This window comes from Carcharodon carcharias, chromosome 25 (assembly GCF_017639515.1).
Source record: "Carcharodon carcharias isolate sCarCar2 chromosome 25, sCarCar2.pri, whole genome shotgun sequence".
In the NCBI taxonomy this organism is placed as follows: domain Eukaryota; kingdom Metazoa; phylum Chordata; class Chondrichthyes; order Lamniformes; family Lamnidae; genus Carcharodon; species Carcharodon carcharias.
In genome coordinates, this window is record NC_054491.1 from 37,635,036 (window position 1) to 37,653,083 (window position 18,048).

At 43.4% G+C, this 18,048-nt stretch overlaps 1 protein-coding gene across 2 annotated transcripts in view; it reads left to right on the top strand.

The window, feature by feature from the left end:
* Positions 1-9,915, top strand: part of foxred1 (FAD-dependent oxidoreductase domain containing 1) — a 54,219-nt gene extending 44,304 nt beyond the window's left edge. For both annotated transcript variants that reach the window (XM_041174546.1, XM_041174547.1), the window contains 3 exons: positions 2,322-2,451; positions 3,199-3,303; positions 6,580-9,915. In XM_041174546.1, coding sequence (XP_041030480.1) covers positions 2,322-2,451; positions 3,199-3,303; positions 6,580-6,834 — 490 coding nt within the window. In that variant the 3' untranslated portion in view covers positions 6,835-9,915. The remainder of the gene's footprint in view (positions 1-2,321; positions 2,452-3,198; positions 3,304-6,579) is intronic.
* The last annotated feature ends 8,133 nt before the right edge of the window (positions 9,916-18,048 follow it).

Sequence of the window (18,048 nt, forward strand, 5' to 3'; positions counted from 1 at the left end):
AGTTGAGTGACAGGAAGCAAAGAGTAGTGATAAATGGTGGTTTTCATACTGGAAGAATATATTATGTACTGGAGCTCCCTACGGTCAATATTCAAACCTCTGCTTTTTTAAAATATATTAATGACTTAGATGCGCAGAGCACTATTTCAAAATTTGCAAAAGACAAATCTTGGAAGTATTATGAACTGTGAGAGGGACAGTGATGGACTCAAGAGGACATGGACAGGCTGGTGGAGTGGATGGGTACATGGCAGATGAAATTTATGAAGACAAATGTGAGATGATATATTTTTGTAGGAAGAACAGGAAAGGGCAACATAAGATAAAGGATACAATTCTAAAGAGGGTGCAGGAGAAAATGGACCTGGGGTTATATGTGTACAAATCATTGAAGGTAACAGGGCAGGTTGAGAAAGTGTATGGGATCCTTGGCTTTATAAATAGAAACAGAGTACAGAATCAAGAAAGTTATCTTGAGCCTTATAAAACATTGGTTCGGCCTCAACTGGAGTATTGTGTCCCATTCTGAACTAGAATGTACTGTTTGAGAATGTTTTGGAGGCAGATTTAGTTCCTTTTCAAAAGGGAATTGGGTAATTACCTGAAGAGAAAACATTTGCAGGGCTCCGGGGAAGAGGCGGGGGAACGAGATTAGCTGAGTTGCCCTTGAAGAGAGCCAGCACGGACACAATAGGTCAAATGGTCTCCGTGCTGTAAGCATTCTATAATTCTAAGTGGACAAGTTTGGAAAGTGCAAAAAGCTGTTACTCTGGCATAATCTTTTGAACAGTGTAATTGGGAGGATCTCAGAATAGCTGGGAACAGATGAGACAGCTTAAACTTTTTGTTAAAATTTCCAGGGTTAAGTGTTCTGAGTGGGAACATTGCTAGAATGTGTACTTGCTGACATTTTAGCCACACCGACCAATTCCTCTGCACAATAATTACTCTGACAGAGAAAGTCCCTTCTCATTTCCTGCAACACAGTGATTTAAACACATAATTCTTACCTATTCAAACATGCGTTTTTAGCATTCGTATATTCCTTCCCCTTAGACTAGTAAGTCTTGGTGCAGTAGGTTTCATGTTCATTCACCTAGGTATCTATTCTTCAAGTAGTAGCCGAGGCAGTGTGTGTCATCAAAACTGCTCAGCTGCAGATGTTTCTGATCCTGTGTTCACCTGAAGTCCATAAAAGATAGATTTACACTTATATGGAGCTTTTCATACTCTGAATGTTTCAAAGTGCTTTACAGCCAATGAAGTACTTTCGAAATGTAGTCACTATTGTAAAGGCGGAAACATGACAACTAATTTGGGCACAGCAAACTCCCACAAACAGCAATGTGACCAGAAGATTAGTGTTTTTGTGATATTGTTTGAGGAATAAATGTTGGTCAGGGCACGGGATATCTTCCTTGCTCTTCTTCGAAGTAATGCCTGTGTTTATTTGTGCTACAAAGCTAGAGGGAGCATTTCCTGCACATGTCCAGATGCAGTTGTAGTCATGCAGGAATTAGTGTTGCATCTACTAAATGCCCCACTCTAAAAGTATGCCTCAAAATGAAGACTGATATGGCAAATCCCTGAAAGAGTAAAAGAGGGGAAAGTGCCAATGAGAAAGTAATGGGAGTGTTAGCAACAATAACTTTCCCTGGATGCTTAATCCAGATGCCTTCCAATGAGTGTGTCAAATACATTTCATGATGGAACAAGCCATATCTGCCCAAGAACTGTGTCCAAACTACTTTGTCCTAAAGTTTATTGCTCAAAATTACAAAGCATCAGGGGCAGTTGTGCATGTGCCGGTTACTGCAGTGGGCTGAGTGTGCATGTGCAACTGTTCTGACACCTATTTGGTTGGCGGGAGGAGTTAGTGATCTTTTACATCCACTTTAGCAGGCAGATGGGATGTCGGTTTAACATCTCATCTGAAAGACAGCACTCCTGACAGTGCTCTGCTCCCCCTGCACTGCCCTGGAGTGTCAGTTTGATTTTTATGTTCAAGTCCTAGAGTGGGACATGAACCTGGAACCTTGTGATTCAGAAGTGAGCGTGCTATCAACTGAGCCACAGCTGACCCACAAAGGAATTAATAATAATCAGAAACAGGATCCCTTGCTCTCCTCTGCCGCCAGAGGATGGGAAAGTTAATTGTATTGTCTCAACCACTGCCTCAATCAAGATAGTTTGCTCAGCAGCCTCTGAGTCCATGCTGGGACAATATGGACTGTGAAGTTATTACTGGTGGTCCATCATCTGTTAGATCATTGTGGCAGCGCCCAAAAGCTTTTTAATCTCTTCCCCTTCTTCCTTGTCAGATATGTGTATGTTTTCCACTGTCCAAATGGTCCAGGACTGGAATGTCCATTTATCATTGACCACAAGGGGGTTTACTTCCGTCGAGAAGGTTTAGGAGGAAATTACCTAGGAGGACTTTCTCCAGCTGAGGTAAGCACCGCGAGGTCTGTGTAAGCTGCGATTTTCATTTCTCTTTTTCTATTTGGGAGCTAGTGGTGTGGGTTGTCAACGTGACCAAGCTTGTTGTACTGTCTGTATCTGGATGCCTATGAAGCTGCCACTTAGTCTGCCTCAGTTTTTATTCTGATTGACTGTCTTCCCCAACATAACCTGTCACCCCCCCTATACCAAGGCTAGTTCCAGCCTCCTTGGCAGGGAGTATGACAGTTCCATTTTGTGTGGGTTCAGCAGCATTCCTCTAGTCCACATTCTTCATAGAAACATACAACAGAGAGGAAGTCTATTCAGTCCATCACACCTGTGTTGGCTTTTCAAAGTATTTTTCCAATTCCCTTTTGAAAGTTAGTATTGAATCTGTTTCCATCTCCCTTTTCAGGCAGAGCATTCTGTTCTGGTGTTAACATTGAGGAGCTGGTTATAAATCTAGTTGAGACATGAGGCATCTCTGTTTGCCAGTTACTATGTAAAATTAATTTGGTCAGTCATAATCCAGTGCACAGAAGGATCTTTATTCTGCAGCTGACCTTTACTGCTCTTTGTCTGGAAGTGGTTGATAGGACAGTTCTAATTTCTCAGTCTCTAACATCCCTCACCCTGAGTACAACATTCACAAAAATGACATAGTGAAGAGAAATTTGCCCATCTCTTTTGCTGTGAATAAACAGATTTGGGTGAATTGACACACAACTTCTTTCAACTGATTACTGGCTGTTCTAGGAGGAAGAACCAGACATCAGTGATCTGGAAGTGGATTACAAATACTTTGACGAGGCAGTGTGGCCCAATCTGGCTCAGAGAGTCCCCGCCTTCGAGTCCTTGAAGGTAAGTAATTTATGTGGCATCATAACATCTTTAAAGAATACTGATGCAGTGTAACATGGCTGTCCTGAATGCTGTCTTGTTTTCTTGTGGTGAGGCAAGAGTCCATTTATTTTCAGCACCTCGCTCGACTGACCGTTTTTCACTGGGGAGCCCACTGATTGTTGACAGTCAGCAGACAGCTTAACTTGAGGGACGTTGTGTCAGAGCTCAACTTTGCCCTCACCCACTGTCTGCATCTGTATACGTCATGCAAGCTGAAGTCATTGGATGATAATCTGAATGGTCATTCTACTTGTTTATTTACTTCTTCCTGGCTTACAGGCATTGATGAATGTTAGAGTACTCACTACTGCCCAAACAACATCAGTTAATTTAGTATGCACTGCAGAATGAACCATAGACCTTTCTGAAGAAGTGTCATACGGACTTGACATTAACTCTTTCTCTCTCCACGTTGAGTAACCTGTAGTTCCCTGTTTTCTCTCTCCCTCCCTTCTTAAATAATGGAGTGACATTTGCTATCTTTCAATCTGCAGGAACCATTCCAGAATCTATAGAATTTTGGAAAATGATCACCAATGCATCCACTGTCTCCATAGCTACCTCTTTGAATACTCTGGGATGTAGGTCAACAGATCCTGGGGACTTATCAATCTTCAGTCCCATTAATTTCTCCAATACAACCTTCTTACAAATACAAATTTCCTTCAATTCCTTATTCTCCCTAGTCCCTTGGATCTCTAATTCTGGGAGATTTCTTATACCTTCCTCAGTGAAGACAGACACAAAGTAATCATTTAGCTTCTCTGCCATTTCTCTATTCTCCATTATAAATTCTCCTGACTCTGTCTGTAATGGATCCACATTTGTGTTAGCTAGTCCATTTTTGTTTTTTGCTAGTTTTTATTCATATTCTGTTCTCCCTTTCTATAGCAGTTTATTGATTCTCCTTTGCTGTATTCTAAAATCTTCCCAATTTTCAGGTTTACTACTATTTCTAGCAACTTTATAGGCTTTTTAAAAAAATCTTACAATCCTTAACTTCCTTTGTTATCTACGATTGACTGACTTTCTTTGTGTTTTTGTGCCTTAAAGGAATGTGTAATTGCTATAAAATATGTAATAATTCTTGAAATGCTGTCCATTTCCTATGTACCATCATACCTTTAAATGTATTTTTCCAATCCACCTCAGCCAGTTTGCCCCTGAGACCTTTATAATTTCCTTTGTTCAAATTTAACACCCTGGTTTCAGATTGAACTACCTTACTTTCAAATATAATGTAGAATTCTATATTATGGTCACTTAGCCCTAAAGGTTCTTTGCAACAAGATTATCAATTAGCCCAGTTTTGTTGCATAATACTGAATCTTAAAACAGCATGTTCTCTAGTCGGTTCCTCAACATACTGCTCTAGAAAACCATCCCTAACACAATCCAGAAACTCACCTTCCACAGCATTAGTACTCATTAGGTTTACCCAGTCTATATGTAGATAGAAGTCACCCATGATTACTGTATTACTGATGCTACATGCTTCTCTCATCTCCTGATTAACACCATGCCCCACACTACCACTACTGTTTGGTGGTCTATAAACAACTCCCACCAATGTTTACTGCCCCTTGCTGTTTCTTAGCTCCACCCAAACAGATTCCACATTTTGTTCTTCTGATCTGAGATCCTCCCTTACTAATAAGACCATAAGACATAGGAGCAGAAATTAGGCCATTCGCCCATCGAGTCTGCTCCGCCATTCAATCATGACTGATAAGTTTCTCAACCCCATACTCCCACCTTCTCCCCATAACCTTTGATCCCCTTACCAATCAAGAACCTATCTATCTCAGTCTTAAGTACACTCAATGACCTGGCCTCCACAGCCTTCTGTGGCAATGAATTCCATAGATTCACTACTCTCTGGCTAAAGAAGTTTCTCCTCATCTCTGTTCTAAAAGGTCTTCCCTTTACTCTGAGGCTGTGCCCTCGGGTCCTAGTCTCTCCTACTAACGGAAACACCTTCCCCACATCCGCTCTATCCAGGCCTTTCAGTATTCTGTAAGTTTCAATCAGATCCCCCCTCATCCTTCTAAACTCCATCGAGTATAGACCCAGAGTCCTCAAACGTTCCTCATATGTTAAGCCTTTCATTCCTGGGATCATTCTCGTGAACCTCCTCTGGACCCTCTCCAGGGCCAGCACATCCTTCCTGAGATACGGGGCCCAAAATTGCTCACAATATTCTAAATGTGGTCTGACCAGAGCCTTATAAAGCCTCAGCAGCACATCTCTGCTTTTATATTCTAGTCCTCTCGAAATAAATGCCAACATTGCATTTGCCTTCCTAACTACCGACTCAACCTGCAAGTTAACCTTAAGAGAATCCTGAACTAGGACTCCCAAGTCCCTTTACACTTCAGATTTCTGAATTCTCTCCCCATTTAGAAAATAGTCTATGCCTCTATTCTTCCTACCAAAGTGCATGACCTCACACTTCCCCATATTGTATTCCATCTGCCACTTCTTTGCCCATTCTCCTAACCTGTCCAAATCCTTTTGCAGCCTCCCCGCCTCCTCAGTACTACCTGTCCCTCCACCTATCTTGTACTGATTACATCTATTTTTGCCTTTAAATCATCTATCTTGTTGCGACTGTTGCATGTATTCAGGTAGATTGCCCTTAAATTAGTTCTTTTGAAATTATTCTCCATTCTAGGTTTAGTTGATGCTCCCCTTCATTTTGCCTGCCTTCTAATTTTACTTGCCACTTTTCTACTCCCATTACCAGCTTTGCTCCTCAGGTTCCCACCTGCCTGACAAGCTAGATTAAACCCTCCCTAACAACATGAACAAATCTCCCTTTACATATTTGCAGGGAGTCTCTCTGGAGATGAGTGTGTGTATCTGCAGGGGGTCTTTGTGTGGTGTATGTTCATATTTGCAGGGATGTCTGGGGCGGGCAGGATGTTTGTATTTGCAGGGGAGTATGCATGCAATTTTGTAGTGGGTCTCTATGGAGGTGTGCATGTGTATTTGCATGGGTCTCAGTGGGAGTGTGTGGAGGTCTCTGGGGTTGTACATTTGCAGGCAGTCCCAGCAGGTCTGTGCATCTTTGCAAAGGGGGACCTTGACAAAGTGGGATATGGGTATTTGGAGAGCTTTCTCAGCAGAGAGGTGTGCATGTTTGCAGGAGATCCTGAGGGGCTTGCCTATCTGTAGGAGGTCCACGCAAGAGGTAATTACCATTATTCTAACCTAATGAATTTCTGTCTTCAGTTGAAAAGCGCCTGGGCAGGTTACTACGATTACAACACCTTTGACCAGAATGCAATCATCGGCACTCATCCACTGGTTGCCAACATGTATTTTGCGACCGGCTTCAGTGGGCATGGCCTGCAGCACTCGCCTGCTGTGGGTAGAGCTATTGCTGAACTCATTCTTGATGGAAAGTTCAAAACACTTGACCTTGGAGCATTTGACTTTATCCGATTCTACAGAGGAAATAAAGTAATGGAAAATAATATAGTGTGAAATCCTGCAGCACTGCTGTGCTCACACTTCCTAAAAGACATGAAATAGATTATTTTTGATGAACTCTTCGTTTCTACTTCATTAGACAGTAATCATGGCAGATCCTGGGTTTGCCTTACGTGGATGTTTGGAAGCTCTTGGACTGCACTTTTAAAGAGAACTTTAATTCATTGCCATTCATCTTGAGACTGGTCCTCTCAATTCTGTATAGGAATACCAAACGGCTCTGCTGATTGTCCAGTGGTGCCCACTTCAGGTGAAGGAGCAGTCCTGGTTTTAAAGTGTTACAGTGTGATCACCTAGCACCTGGTTTTAAAAATGAGAAATTAGTAACAGCACTTTTCCAAGGCTTTTATTCTATAATAGTTGGTGCAATAGCTCTTCATTTTATTAATCTCAATTGTCCACCCATTATCCTTTTAATAACTTGTTTTTCCAAGTAAATCTGTATCACTTTAACCTTCTTTATTGGTCTGTGCATATTTGGCCTTTCAGTGCCGTACATCCCACAGCAATAAACTGAGATTCTGCACATTTATCTTTTAGGAGGGAAACGCTGCAGGCCAATGGCATGACATTTGTTCAATAATACAGTATCACTGCATTACTTTTCAGTCCAGGAGAATTTTTGTTCTATAGATCTAAGGAGGACTGTAACTCCTCGCTGTCAGTCCCTTCGAAGTGTCAATGGGGGTGAATTCATAGTTCCAGTGGGACGTGAATCTCAGAAAATCTCCAGTGCCTAACTCATGCTTTTCATAGGATTACATGGAATATGCAGCCATTTGGCCCAACCAATCCATGCCAGATTTTATGCTGCGTTCAAGCTCGTATGCTTTTCCAGTCTCCCCTTAAATGCATCTACACTATTCACCTCAACCACTTTGTGGTAGCGAGTTCCACATTATCACCACTCAGAGGGCAAAGAGATTTCTTCTGAATTCCCTATTAGATTTCTTGGTGACTATCTTGTGTCGATGACCACTAGTTTTGCTCTTACCCACAGGTAGAAATATTTTCTTTGTCTACTCAATCTCAAAACCTTTCATAATTAAAAAAAATTATATTAGGTCACCTCCCAGCCTTTTCAAAATAGACCCAGCATGTCCACCCTTTCTTGATAAGTGTACCCCTTCTATTATCCTTCTGAATCGTTATGCATTCTCTCTCTATGTCTCTTTTTATTAATAATATGGTGACTACAATTGTATTCCAGGTGAGGTCTAATCAAGGTTCAATACAAGTTTAGCATTTATCTATGTTGAAATCCAATTATCTGCCCATTTTGCAAATTTGTTAAACTTTGTAATTTGTTGCAGTCAATCTCAGTATTGACCAACCTCTACAATCTCCCTTATGTAATACAGAATTTATTTTTAAAGTGCAGTAAATGTTCAGTCGATGCAAAAAGAAAATTGTAACCAGCAACAAAATAAAGTGGAGTTCTGTATTTGCTGTGAACACTTTAGTCCAAGCTTCCCCAGCACAAGAGAGCCGAGACCCATACAGGCCATAACTTGCCAGGTAAAATCCCTGGCCTGCACTAATATCAAATGCTGGAGAAATAAATGTTGGCAAGACCATTAGAGACTCCCGTTCTTTGAATCATACTGTAGGATCTTTACATCCATCTGAGAGAGAACAGCTGGGGCCTTGGTTGAGTGGCAGCTCCAGCAGCGCAGCACACTCTCAGTATCACACTGGAGTGTCAGCTTAGGTTATATGCTCAAGTCTCTGGAATGAGATTTGAGCCCACCATCTTCTGGTTTGGGGGAAAGTTACAGAAGGAAACTCAGCATTGTTTTGAAGGACTATAATGTGAGATAGCCCCTGTTTCTGGAATAGGAAATGAAGTTTTCTCTATTCCCTTTCCATCGTTTCTAAGTTTCTATAAGATAGATATCGTACATTTTTAAAGACATAGACAGTGATGAATGCCAAGTTTATGACGACAAATTTATTTGCTTTGGTTTGACTCCAGTGACATTAGTTCTGTATATGGGAGACAGAGTGATGCCAGGTAGGTGAGACTGAATGAAAAGATCCTCAAATTTGAGTTTGTTTGCAGAGTTCTCGGGTCATGCTGACATCCAGAATTGGATAAGCAGAAATTTCCTCTAATTAAATATTGTGCAGATGGTAGCTATTGTCTGTTGTCCCCATCACAACCTCCATTCCCAAACCCACCAATTCCATCTTCCTCCCTGGCTACTGTCTGGGGCTATAAAGACTCTTCACAATCTCATCATCCTATTTTATCCTGAGTTGAGCTCAGATCCCTTGTACTCTCCATCAACAAGTCAGTCTGTTTCCACCTCTGTAATACTGCCGATCTTCACCACCCCCTACCCCCTTGGCTGGCCTCCCACCTTCCTTGATAAATTTCAGCTCATCCAAAACTCTGCTGCTCTACCCTAACTCTCATTAAGCCCCATTCACGCATCACCCCTGTACTCCCTGACCTACATTGGCTTCCATTCTGGCAATGCCTCAGATTTAAAATTCTTATCCTTGTATTACCCCCAACACTGCAAACCCAGAAACATTTATTCTCCCAGCCTGCCCCAAACAGCGCAACTGTTCTAAATGTGTCAGTGTCAGACTGACCACTGCACAGTTACCCAATGAGGATTTGAGCAGTCTGTGTGTTGAAAATAACTCCTCTAACTGAGGTGACTTTGCCAGTGCACTCTACCACAGTACAGCATGGCTGTTAAACTGTCTTCAACTGCCTGGGCTTTCTGCTCTGGAATTCCCTCTATCAATCTCTCCATTTCTCTACCTATATTCCTTCCTTAAAGCTTGGTCAAAGAGAATTTTTGGTTATGCTCCTGTGACATGCCTTTGGACATTTGACCAGGTTAAAATGCCAAATGTAAATGTGAGGCACGTTGATGTGCCATTTAGCTGGTTAAATATATTAAGTCTGTATTGTAACTCAATTTGCAAATTGTTTCACTATTGACCTGTGGATCATCCTTTGAATGTATGCTATCTGATTGTTATGGTTTAATCAGGTCTGTTCTGGTGTCAATGATTAATGTTGAGAATCACTGCTCCAATTAAAGAATTGAAACCACATCTCCAACTTTATTGTATGAGTAAATGGGACACATGCTGAAATGGGGAATAAAAATGTGCCCAGGTTTATTTGTCCAATATATTCTTTTAAGATGACCTGTGGTTTTGATCAAGGCTTGGAATGGGAGCACTCCCTTCTTACCACATGGACTGAAGTGGCTCAAAAAGGCAGCTCACCACCAATTTCTCGAGGACAATTAGGGATGGGCAATAAAAATAAACACACAAAATGCTGGAAAAACTCAACAGGTCTGACAGCATCTGTGGAGAGAGAAACAGAGTTTTAACGGACTTGAAATGTTAATTCTGTTTCTCTCGCCACAAGTGCTGTCAGATCTGAGTTTTGCCAGCATTTTTTAGTTTTATTTAAGATTTCCAGCATCTACAGTATTTCTCTTTTACATATATACATGGGCAATAAAAATGCTGGCCCAGCCTGCGATGTCCATGTCCCATGAAAGAATAATTTTTTTAAAACTCCCTTTTGAGGCAAAAGATTGTGGATTTGAGTCTCAGTCCATGACTTGGTGCACTTCAGTGCAGTACTTGGGAGGGCTGCACTGTGACAGAATGGGCTATTAAATCAGGGTTCCATCTGCGTTTGTATGGATAATGTTTCTCCTACAAACAGTTTTACCAAAAGCAATAATTGGTCATCTTTACCATTTGCTGTGCACAAAATTGGCTGTCACGTTTGTTTACAGAACAGCAGAACTTCAAAATAAATTAATCAGTTACAAAATGCAGATTAGCCGAAAGGAAGACCCAGAGGCAGTCAGCGTGAGTTAGAAGAGCGGCAAAGCTCTAGGGAGCTGGTGGAGGAGGAGACACCCAAGCTCCAGAATATTGAAGACAACAAAGAGACCAACGGCCTCCAACATCGCCCTCAACTTAGAGGCTAGAGCACCCCAGCCCCAGGAAGCTGGGAGCAGTGAAGCGCTCAGCACGCCCCAACTCCGGGAAGCTGGGAGCAGCAAAGCCCCAGAGGGGGAATGGATCGGAGAGACTGTTCCAACAGAGAACTATTCAAACCTTGCTCCTTGCACGAACCCTCCCCAATGTCACCTGAGTGGAACATCTCCAACGAGGTGGTTCAGGATGGTTTCCTCAGTCCATCCAAAGTGAGACAATTTGTGAACACTATGGGTACGCAGGAGTAGACCAAAGGTCTGGAACTGTCAAAGACAACAGGTTTGGTAAGCGACAAAATGCTTTAAAAATGGGGATAAAGATGGTATCCATTAACATGTGTAGCATTCAATCTACGAGATATGTTGCAACCTTGGATTACCTTGCCAAGGTCAAAGCTGACCTGTTTTTGCAGCTGTGCAATACTGCACCTCAGCTCCTACAGGCAGTGGTCACGAGGGAGGCTCCATGGGCCATTGACCTGGTCGGGAGGAAATGACTCACGATCCTCCAGCCTGGGTATTCTGTGGAGAGGCAACTTCATCTCTGAGGTCAAGATGGTGGGCGGGTACCTCCTCGTAGCAGACGTATGCTCTGCTCCGGTTAATTAACGTATACACCCCAGCTCAAAACAGCGAGCGCTGGCAATCCTTCAGCAGCTCCCACTGCTGCTGGCGACCTCCAGGCTGGTCATTTTGGGCGTTGACGTCAACTGCATCATCAATGCAGCTGGATGATCTGGCAGGGCTGACAGCAGATTGGACGCCACGTCCAGACTCTTGATGGAAACAGTAAAGGATGCCAACCTACACGATGTCTTCAACCCTACAGACTGAGTGCAGCGTAGATACACCTGGTCGTGGTCAAATGGGTCCAGCTGTTTCAGGATAGACTTCCTGTTTGTGTCCCGAGCCTTCACATTCAGATCCACTGACGTCAAGCCAGTGTTAGTTCCTCTATGGGATTGGATTGGTACGAGAGTACCAGTGTACGAGAGTACGCTCCTGGCCGGTAGCATGTCAGAATCCATGAGGAAAGGCATCATCACCTTCATCTGCAAGCGGAAGGGGAAAGGGAGGAAATTAGAAATTGGCGACCCATCTCACTGTCAATTGTGGACTATATGATTCTGTCCAAGGTCATCGTCAATCGGGTCGAGTCTGCTATGGAGTTGGTGATCCAGACCTGTGCTGTACTCGGCGGGAAGATCTCTGACAGCCTCGCGCTTCTCAGGGATACAATTGCCTATGTACGGAACAGGGTTGTGGACACCTGCCTCATCAGCCTGGACCAGGAGAAGGCCCTTGGCGGAGCATCACACACCTACATGGGGTTTGGAGATGGAATCCACAACTGGATCCAACTGCTCTACACAAACATCAGTAGCGCAGGTTCAATCAATGGGTGGGAATCAGAAAACTTTCCAATTAAATCTGGAGTCAGGCAGGGCTGCCCTCTCTCCCCTGTCCTGTTTGTGTGTTGCATAGAACCCTTTGCTGAGTTTATCAGGAAGGATCCAGGCATAAGAGGAGTGACAATCCCAGGTGGTGGAGACATTCGGTTCAAAGCCTTCCTGTACATGGACGATGTCACCATCTTCTGCTCAGATCCACTGTCGGTGCACAGACTGATCGACATCTGCAACCAGTTCAAATTGGCCTCAGGAACCAAGGTAAATCATGGCAAGAACGAGGCCATGTTCTTTGGGAACTGAATTGACTGATCCTTTATCCTCATCAGGTCAGACTGCCTGAAGGTGCTGGGGATATTGTTTGGAGGGACCAGGGCATGTGTTAGAAACTTGAAGGAGCGAGTGGCTATGGTGAAAAGAAAACTGGGCATGTGGAGTGATGCTCCCTCTTCACTGCAGTTAAGAACCTGGTCAAAAGATGTGAGGTACTTTCGGTGTTGCTGTACATGGCGCAGGTCTGGCCCATTCCTCACTCCTGGGCGATGGCGATCACCCGAGCCATCTTTCACTTTTTATCTGGAGATCAAAAGTGGATAGTGTTCGCAGAGACAAGATGTACAAACCCCTAGATAAAGGACGAAAAAACGTGCCCAACATCGCCCTCATCTTGATGGCCGCCTTTTTGTGTGGCTGTATCAAGATGTGCGTAGGCCCTAGACATGCAAACACCAAGTGTCACTACTGAGGTTCTACCAGTCCCCAGTGATGCGAAGGATGGGTCTGGCCACGCTGCCATGGAAATCTCCAGGTAGTTGTCCCTCGTGGAAAAAGTTATGCAGAGAAACACTTTTGACCACAAGTCCATTAGGTAGTGGTCAGCACGTAACATCCTAGAGGTCCTGCAGGAAAAGGAGATGGTGGATCCTGTGGGATGGTTCCCCAAGCAGTCTGTTAGTCGTTTGGCAGAATGCCTCATTGCCAGAACTTTCCAACAAGCACCAAGATGTTACTCGGCTGGTGGTGAGAAAGGCTCTCCCTATCAGATCCTTCCTACATGCCTGGAGTCTCATCCGTTCCACATGTTGCTCTTGAGGTGGCTGTGGTGGGGAAGAGACCATTGTTCACCATCTCGTGGAATTTGCCTTTGCAAAGAAGGTCTGGACAGAGATGCAGTGGCTTTTGTCGCGGTTCATCCCCAGCAGTTCTGTGACACACGACTCTGCTATATAGGTTGTTCCCAGAGAATCACACCGAGAAACACATCAACTGCAGCTGGAGGGTCATCAACTCAGTGAAAGACGCTCTTTGATCTGCCTGAAACTTGTTGGTCTTCCAGTGCAAAGAGTTGTCCCTGACCGAGTGTTGCAGACTGGCACATTCCAACGTCCAGGACTACGTGCTGAGGGATGCACTAAAGCTTGGGGCAGCTGCTGCAAAGGCGCAATGGGGAAAGGTCACTGTCCCAAGGCCTTTCAGCTATAGTGCACTGAGGGGCTGGGAATTGTATAGACCTCTCAGGTAGTATGACTCTCAATGAATGTATGCTGTGAATACTATATGTATTATAATTGTATTGAAGCACCTCAGAGTGCAACATGATCAATGTAGATAAGTTAAATACCATTGCACTGTCTGTAATAACCATGATGAGCGGCAGAAAGAAAGACCCAGAGATAGTCAGCATCAGTTTGAAGAGCTGTCCAGTCTGTGTCCTCCAGAGCAGTCGCTGTCTGACAGAAATCAAAGTGTGACATCACAGGAAAGCAGATAAGCGGTTGATAGGTGGATATTTTGCTTGATTATCTTTAAAACTCAAACTTTGGGAAGCAGAGAGAACCGGACCTGTGGGAGACACCTCGACTCAGGAGGGAGCGAAGCTCGGGACCTTCACTTACCTTTAGGGAGCAGAGAAAACCGGACCTGTCCTACTGAGGAGCTGGCCGAGTTTCAAAAAAAAAATCAACGTGATATCACAAGAACACCGTAAGTTCGTTGGTTGGTGAAAAGCTGCTGTTAGGGAATGTCTTTAAATAACTGAAAATTAGAAAATCATAGTTATCAAGAAGTAGCTAATTAGATTTAAGAAAGAAACAAAAGAAAGAGGGAAGTAAAATTAAGTCAAGGTCAAGTAAAAAAAAAAAGTAACATAAGTAAACCAAAGTAAATTAAAGTTAACATAAGTGGAGTAAAGTTTAGGCATAGCGGGGCAGTTCGGTTGTGTGAAATGTGCGCCCTGTAGTATGTGGGAAGTCGTAAACGCTACCGATGCACATATGGTCGTCTGGGTCAGAAAGATTCACCAGGTTGAGCTTAGAAATAAAAATAGGCAGCCACACTGCTAGGAGTATACTATAGACCCCCAAATGGTGAGAGGACAATAGAAGAGCAAGTATGTAGGCAAATTTCTGAGTGCAAAAACAAAGGGGCATAAAAGTTAGGGACTTCAACTACCCTAATTATCAATTGGGATACAAATAGTGTGAAAAGCACAGAGGGCACAAAATTCTTGAACTGCATTCAAGAGAACATGGAACAACCCCAATGAGAGGGAGTGCAACGTAGTAAGTCTGATGAGAGGGGGCACAATTCTAGCTTTAGTCCTAGGAAACGAAGCAGGCCAAGTGGATGATGGAGCAGTGGAGGATCATTTTGGAGATAGTACCATAATACAGTTAGGTTTAGCATAATTATGGAAAATGACAAAGATGGAACAGGAGTAAAAGTTCTAAATTGGGGTAAGACAAACTTTATGAAGCTGAAGAGTGATTTGGTGAAAGTGGACTGGATACAGTTGCTTGAAGGAAAATCAGTGAGAGGCATTCAAAAGTGAAATTCTACAGGCAGATTGTAGACATGTCCCACAAAGAAAAAGGGTGGTGCTGCCAAACCTGGAGCCCCCGATTATCCAGAAGCGCAAAGGGTACAAAAAAGCAGAGAAAGAAAGCTTATGACAGTCACAAAGAACTTTATACTGTAGAAAACCTAGATGAATATAGAAAGTACAGGGGTGAAGTAAAAGAGGAAATTGGGAAAGCAAAGAGAGGATATGAAAAAATATTGACAGGCAAAGTAGAGAAAAACCCAAAGTTGTTTGATCAGTACATTAAGAGCAAGAGGATAACTAAGGAAAGGATAGGGCCTATCAGAGATGTACAAGCTAACTTATACGTGGCTGTAGATGTGGGCAGGGTTCTTAATGAGTACTTTGCCTCTTCACAAAGGACAGGTATGATGCAGACATTCTAATTAAAGAGGAGGATTGTGAAATATTAGATACAATAAGCATAATGAGAGAGGAAGTAAAATCGTGGTCAAAGGAACCAGGGAGGAAATAGCGGATACTCTGAGGATCATCTTCCAATCCTCAGTTACAAGCGAGATGCCAGAAGAATGCAAATCTGCGAACGTTGTACCATTATTTAAAAAGGGTATGAGGAAAGGCCAAATAATTTTGGCTGGTCAGTCTGATTTCAGTTGTTGGCAAATTATTAGAATCAATTCTGAGAGACAGGATAAACTGTCACTTCAGAATGGATTAATCTGGGATAGTCAATATGGTTTTGTTAAGGGAAGGTCGTGTCTTACTAACTTAATCAAATTTTTTGAGGAAGCAACGAGGAGGATTGATGAGGGTAGGTGCAATGGATGTTGTCGACATGAATTTTAGTAAGGCATTTGACAAGGTCCCACATGGCAGACTGGTCAGAAAAGTAAAAGCCCATGTGATACAGGGGAATGTGTTGAGTTGGATCCAAAATTGGCTGAGCGACAGGAAACAAAAGGTACTGGTTGATGGATGCTTTTGCGAATGGAAACAGTTTCTGGTGACGTTATGCAGGGCTGTGTTGGGTCTTTACTGTTTCTTGCATATATTCATGATTTTAACTTAAATGTGGAGGCATGATTTGGAAATTTGCAGATGACACAAAAATTGGCTGTGTAGCTGATAGTGAAGAGGATAGCTGTTGACTCCAGAATTATAACAATGGTTTGGTTGAGTTGGTGGAAAATTGGCAAATAGAATTTAAACCAGAGAAGTGTGAGGTAATACAGTTGGGGAGGGAAAACAAAGCAAGGGAATACACAATAAACAGGAGGATGTTAAGAAGAGTTGAAGAAGGTGAGAGACCTTGGAGCGCATGTCCACAGGTCCCTCAAGGCAGGACAGGTGGATAAGGTGGTAAAGAAAGCTTATAGAATGCTTTTCTTTATTGGATGAGGTATAGAATAGAAAGCAGGGATGTAATGCTGGAACTGTATAAAATGCTGGTTAGGCCACAGCTGGAATTTTGTGTAGAGTTCCAGTTGCCACATTAAAATGTGGATATGATTGTTCTGGAAAGAGTACAGAGGAGATTTATAAGAATTTTGCCAGGGCTTGAAAATTGCAGCTATGAGGAAAGATTGAATAGGTTGGGGTTGAGGTGTACAAGATTGAGGAGTCTAGATAGAGTAGACAGGAAAGACCTGTTTCCTGTAGCTGAGAGATCAATTATCAGGGGGCACAGATTTAAGGTGATTGGTAGAAGGATTAAAGGGGATATGAGGAAAAGCTTCTTCGTCCAGAGGGTGGTACATGTCTGGAATTCGCTGCCTGGTTTGGTGGTGGAGGCAGAAACCCTCAACTCATTTAAAAGGCACCTGGATCTGCACCTAAAGTGCTGTAACCTGCAAGGCTACAGACCAGGTGCTGGAAGGTGGGCTAAAATGGGCGGCTATTTTTTTTTATTTTTTATTTTTCAGCAATGCAGATACGATGGACTGAATGGCTTCTTTCTGTGCCATAACCTTTCTTTGGTACTATGTACTTGCCAATGTTTTGAAAGTGGTCCAGTGTAAGGAAGGCGTTTGCAGATAATATATTACAGTTTATTGGATAAAACAAGCAAAAACCATACATTGTTCTTCATCTGTTACATGCAGGAGGAATCAGCATTTGTTTTAACTCAGTATTTCTCCCTGGATGGCAGTCAAGGATTTTGCCCTTCAGTGCTCAAGGGCCATAACTCCCAGTGAAGTGGCAATTGAGTCCGATTGCTACTCCATTCATAATTTCTTAATTTCAAATCCAGGTGATCCTATCTCGCCCAACCTTCTGACACAGGCCAGGTGAGATCCGTGAAGTTCAGGGCACTCCTGAGACCCACCATCGAGGGCAACTCAGTCAAATGTAAGTAAGCCACACTCCCATGTTTACAGCTTTAGCCGCTGTAAACCAGGTAAGTTTAAAGGTCCAGGCCGGGGAGAAAGTATGTGGGTAGGATTATGAGTTAGGAGGGGCCATCAGTTGGGGTGATCGGAATGGGCAGTGGGGGGGTGGGAGGGGGGGGTAGTTGTGTAGTCAGGAGGTCCTTGGAGATGGGGGTAGTTGGGTGTCCGATGTGGGATTGCAGGGGGTTTAGTTAGGAGACAGGGAGGGGTGCATGGGAGGTTAGGGGGGGAAAATGTAGTTGGGTGTCCCGGGTGAGGGGGAAGGGCGGTAGGGGAGGTCAGTAAAATAGTTACCCAGAAGCTAGAAGTGGTTTTCTGGGTAACTATTGCTGTAACACAGTCAGGACCATCAGAAGTTTGCGATTTAAATTTCTTTTTCGGATGCTTCCCAGTGCAGGGCAATTGCCTATCGGAAGTCCAAACTTCCCGAGTAATTGCCGTGCAGTCCTTACCTGGGAGCCGGAGGGGGGTGCGTTGCTAGCGCAGCTTTGGGATAACTTCGCCAAGCTAGGACGTCCTGGAGCTCAGAAATGACGGGCCAATCAATCTTGTGATTTGGGGGTGGAGGCAAATGTGGAGAGAAAGGCAGAAAGTCAGAGGCA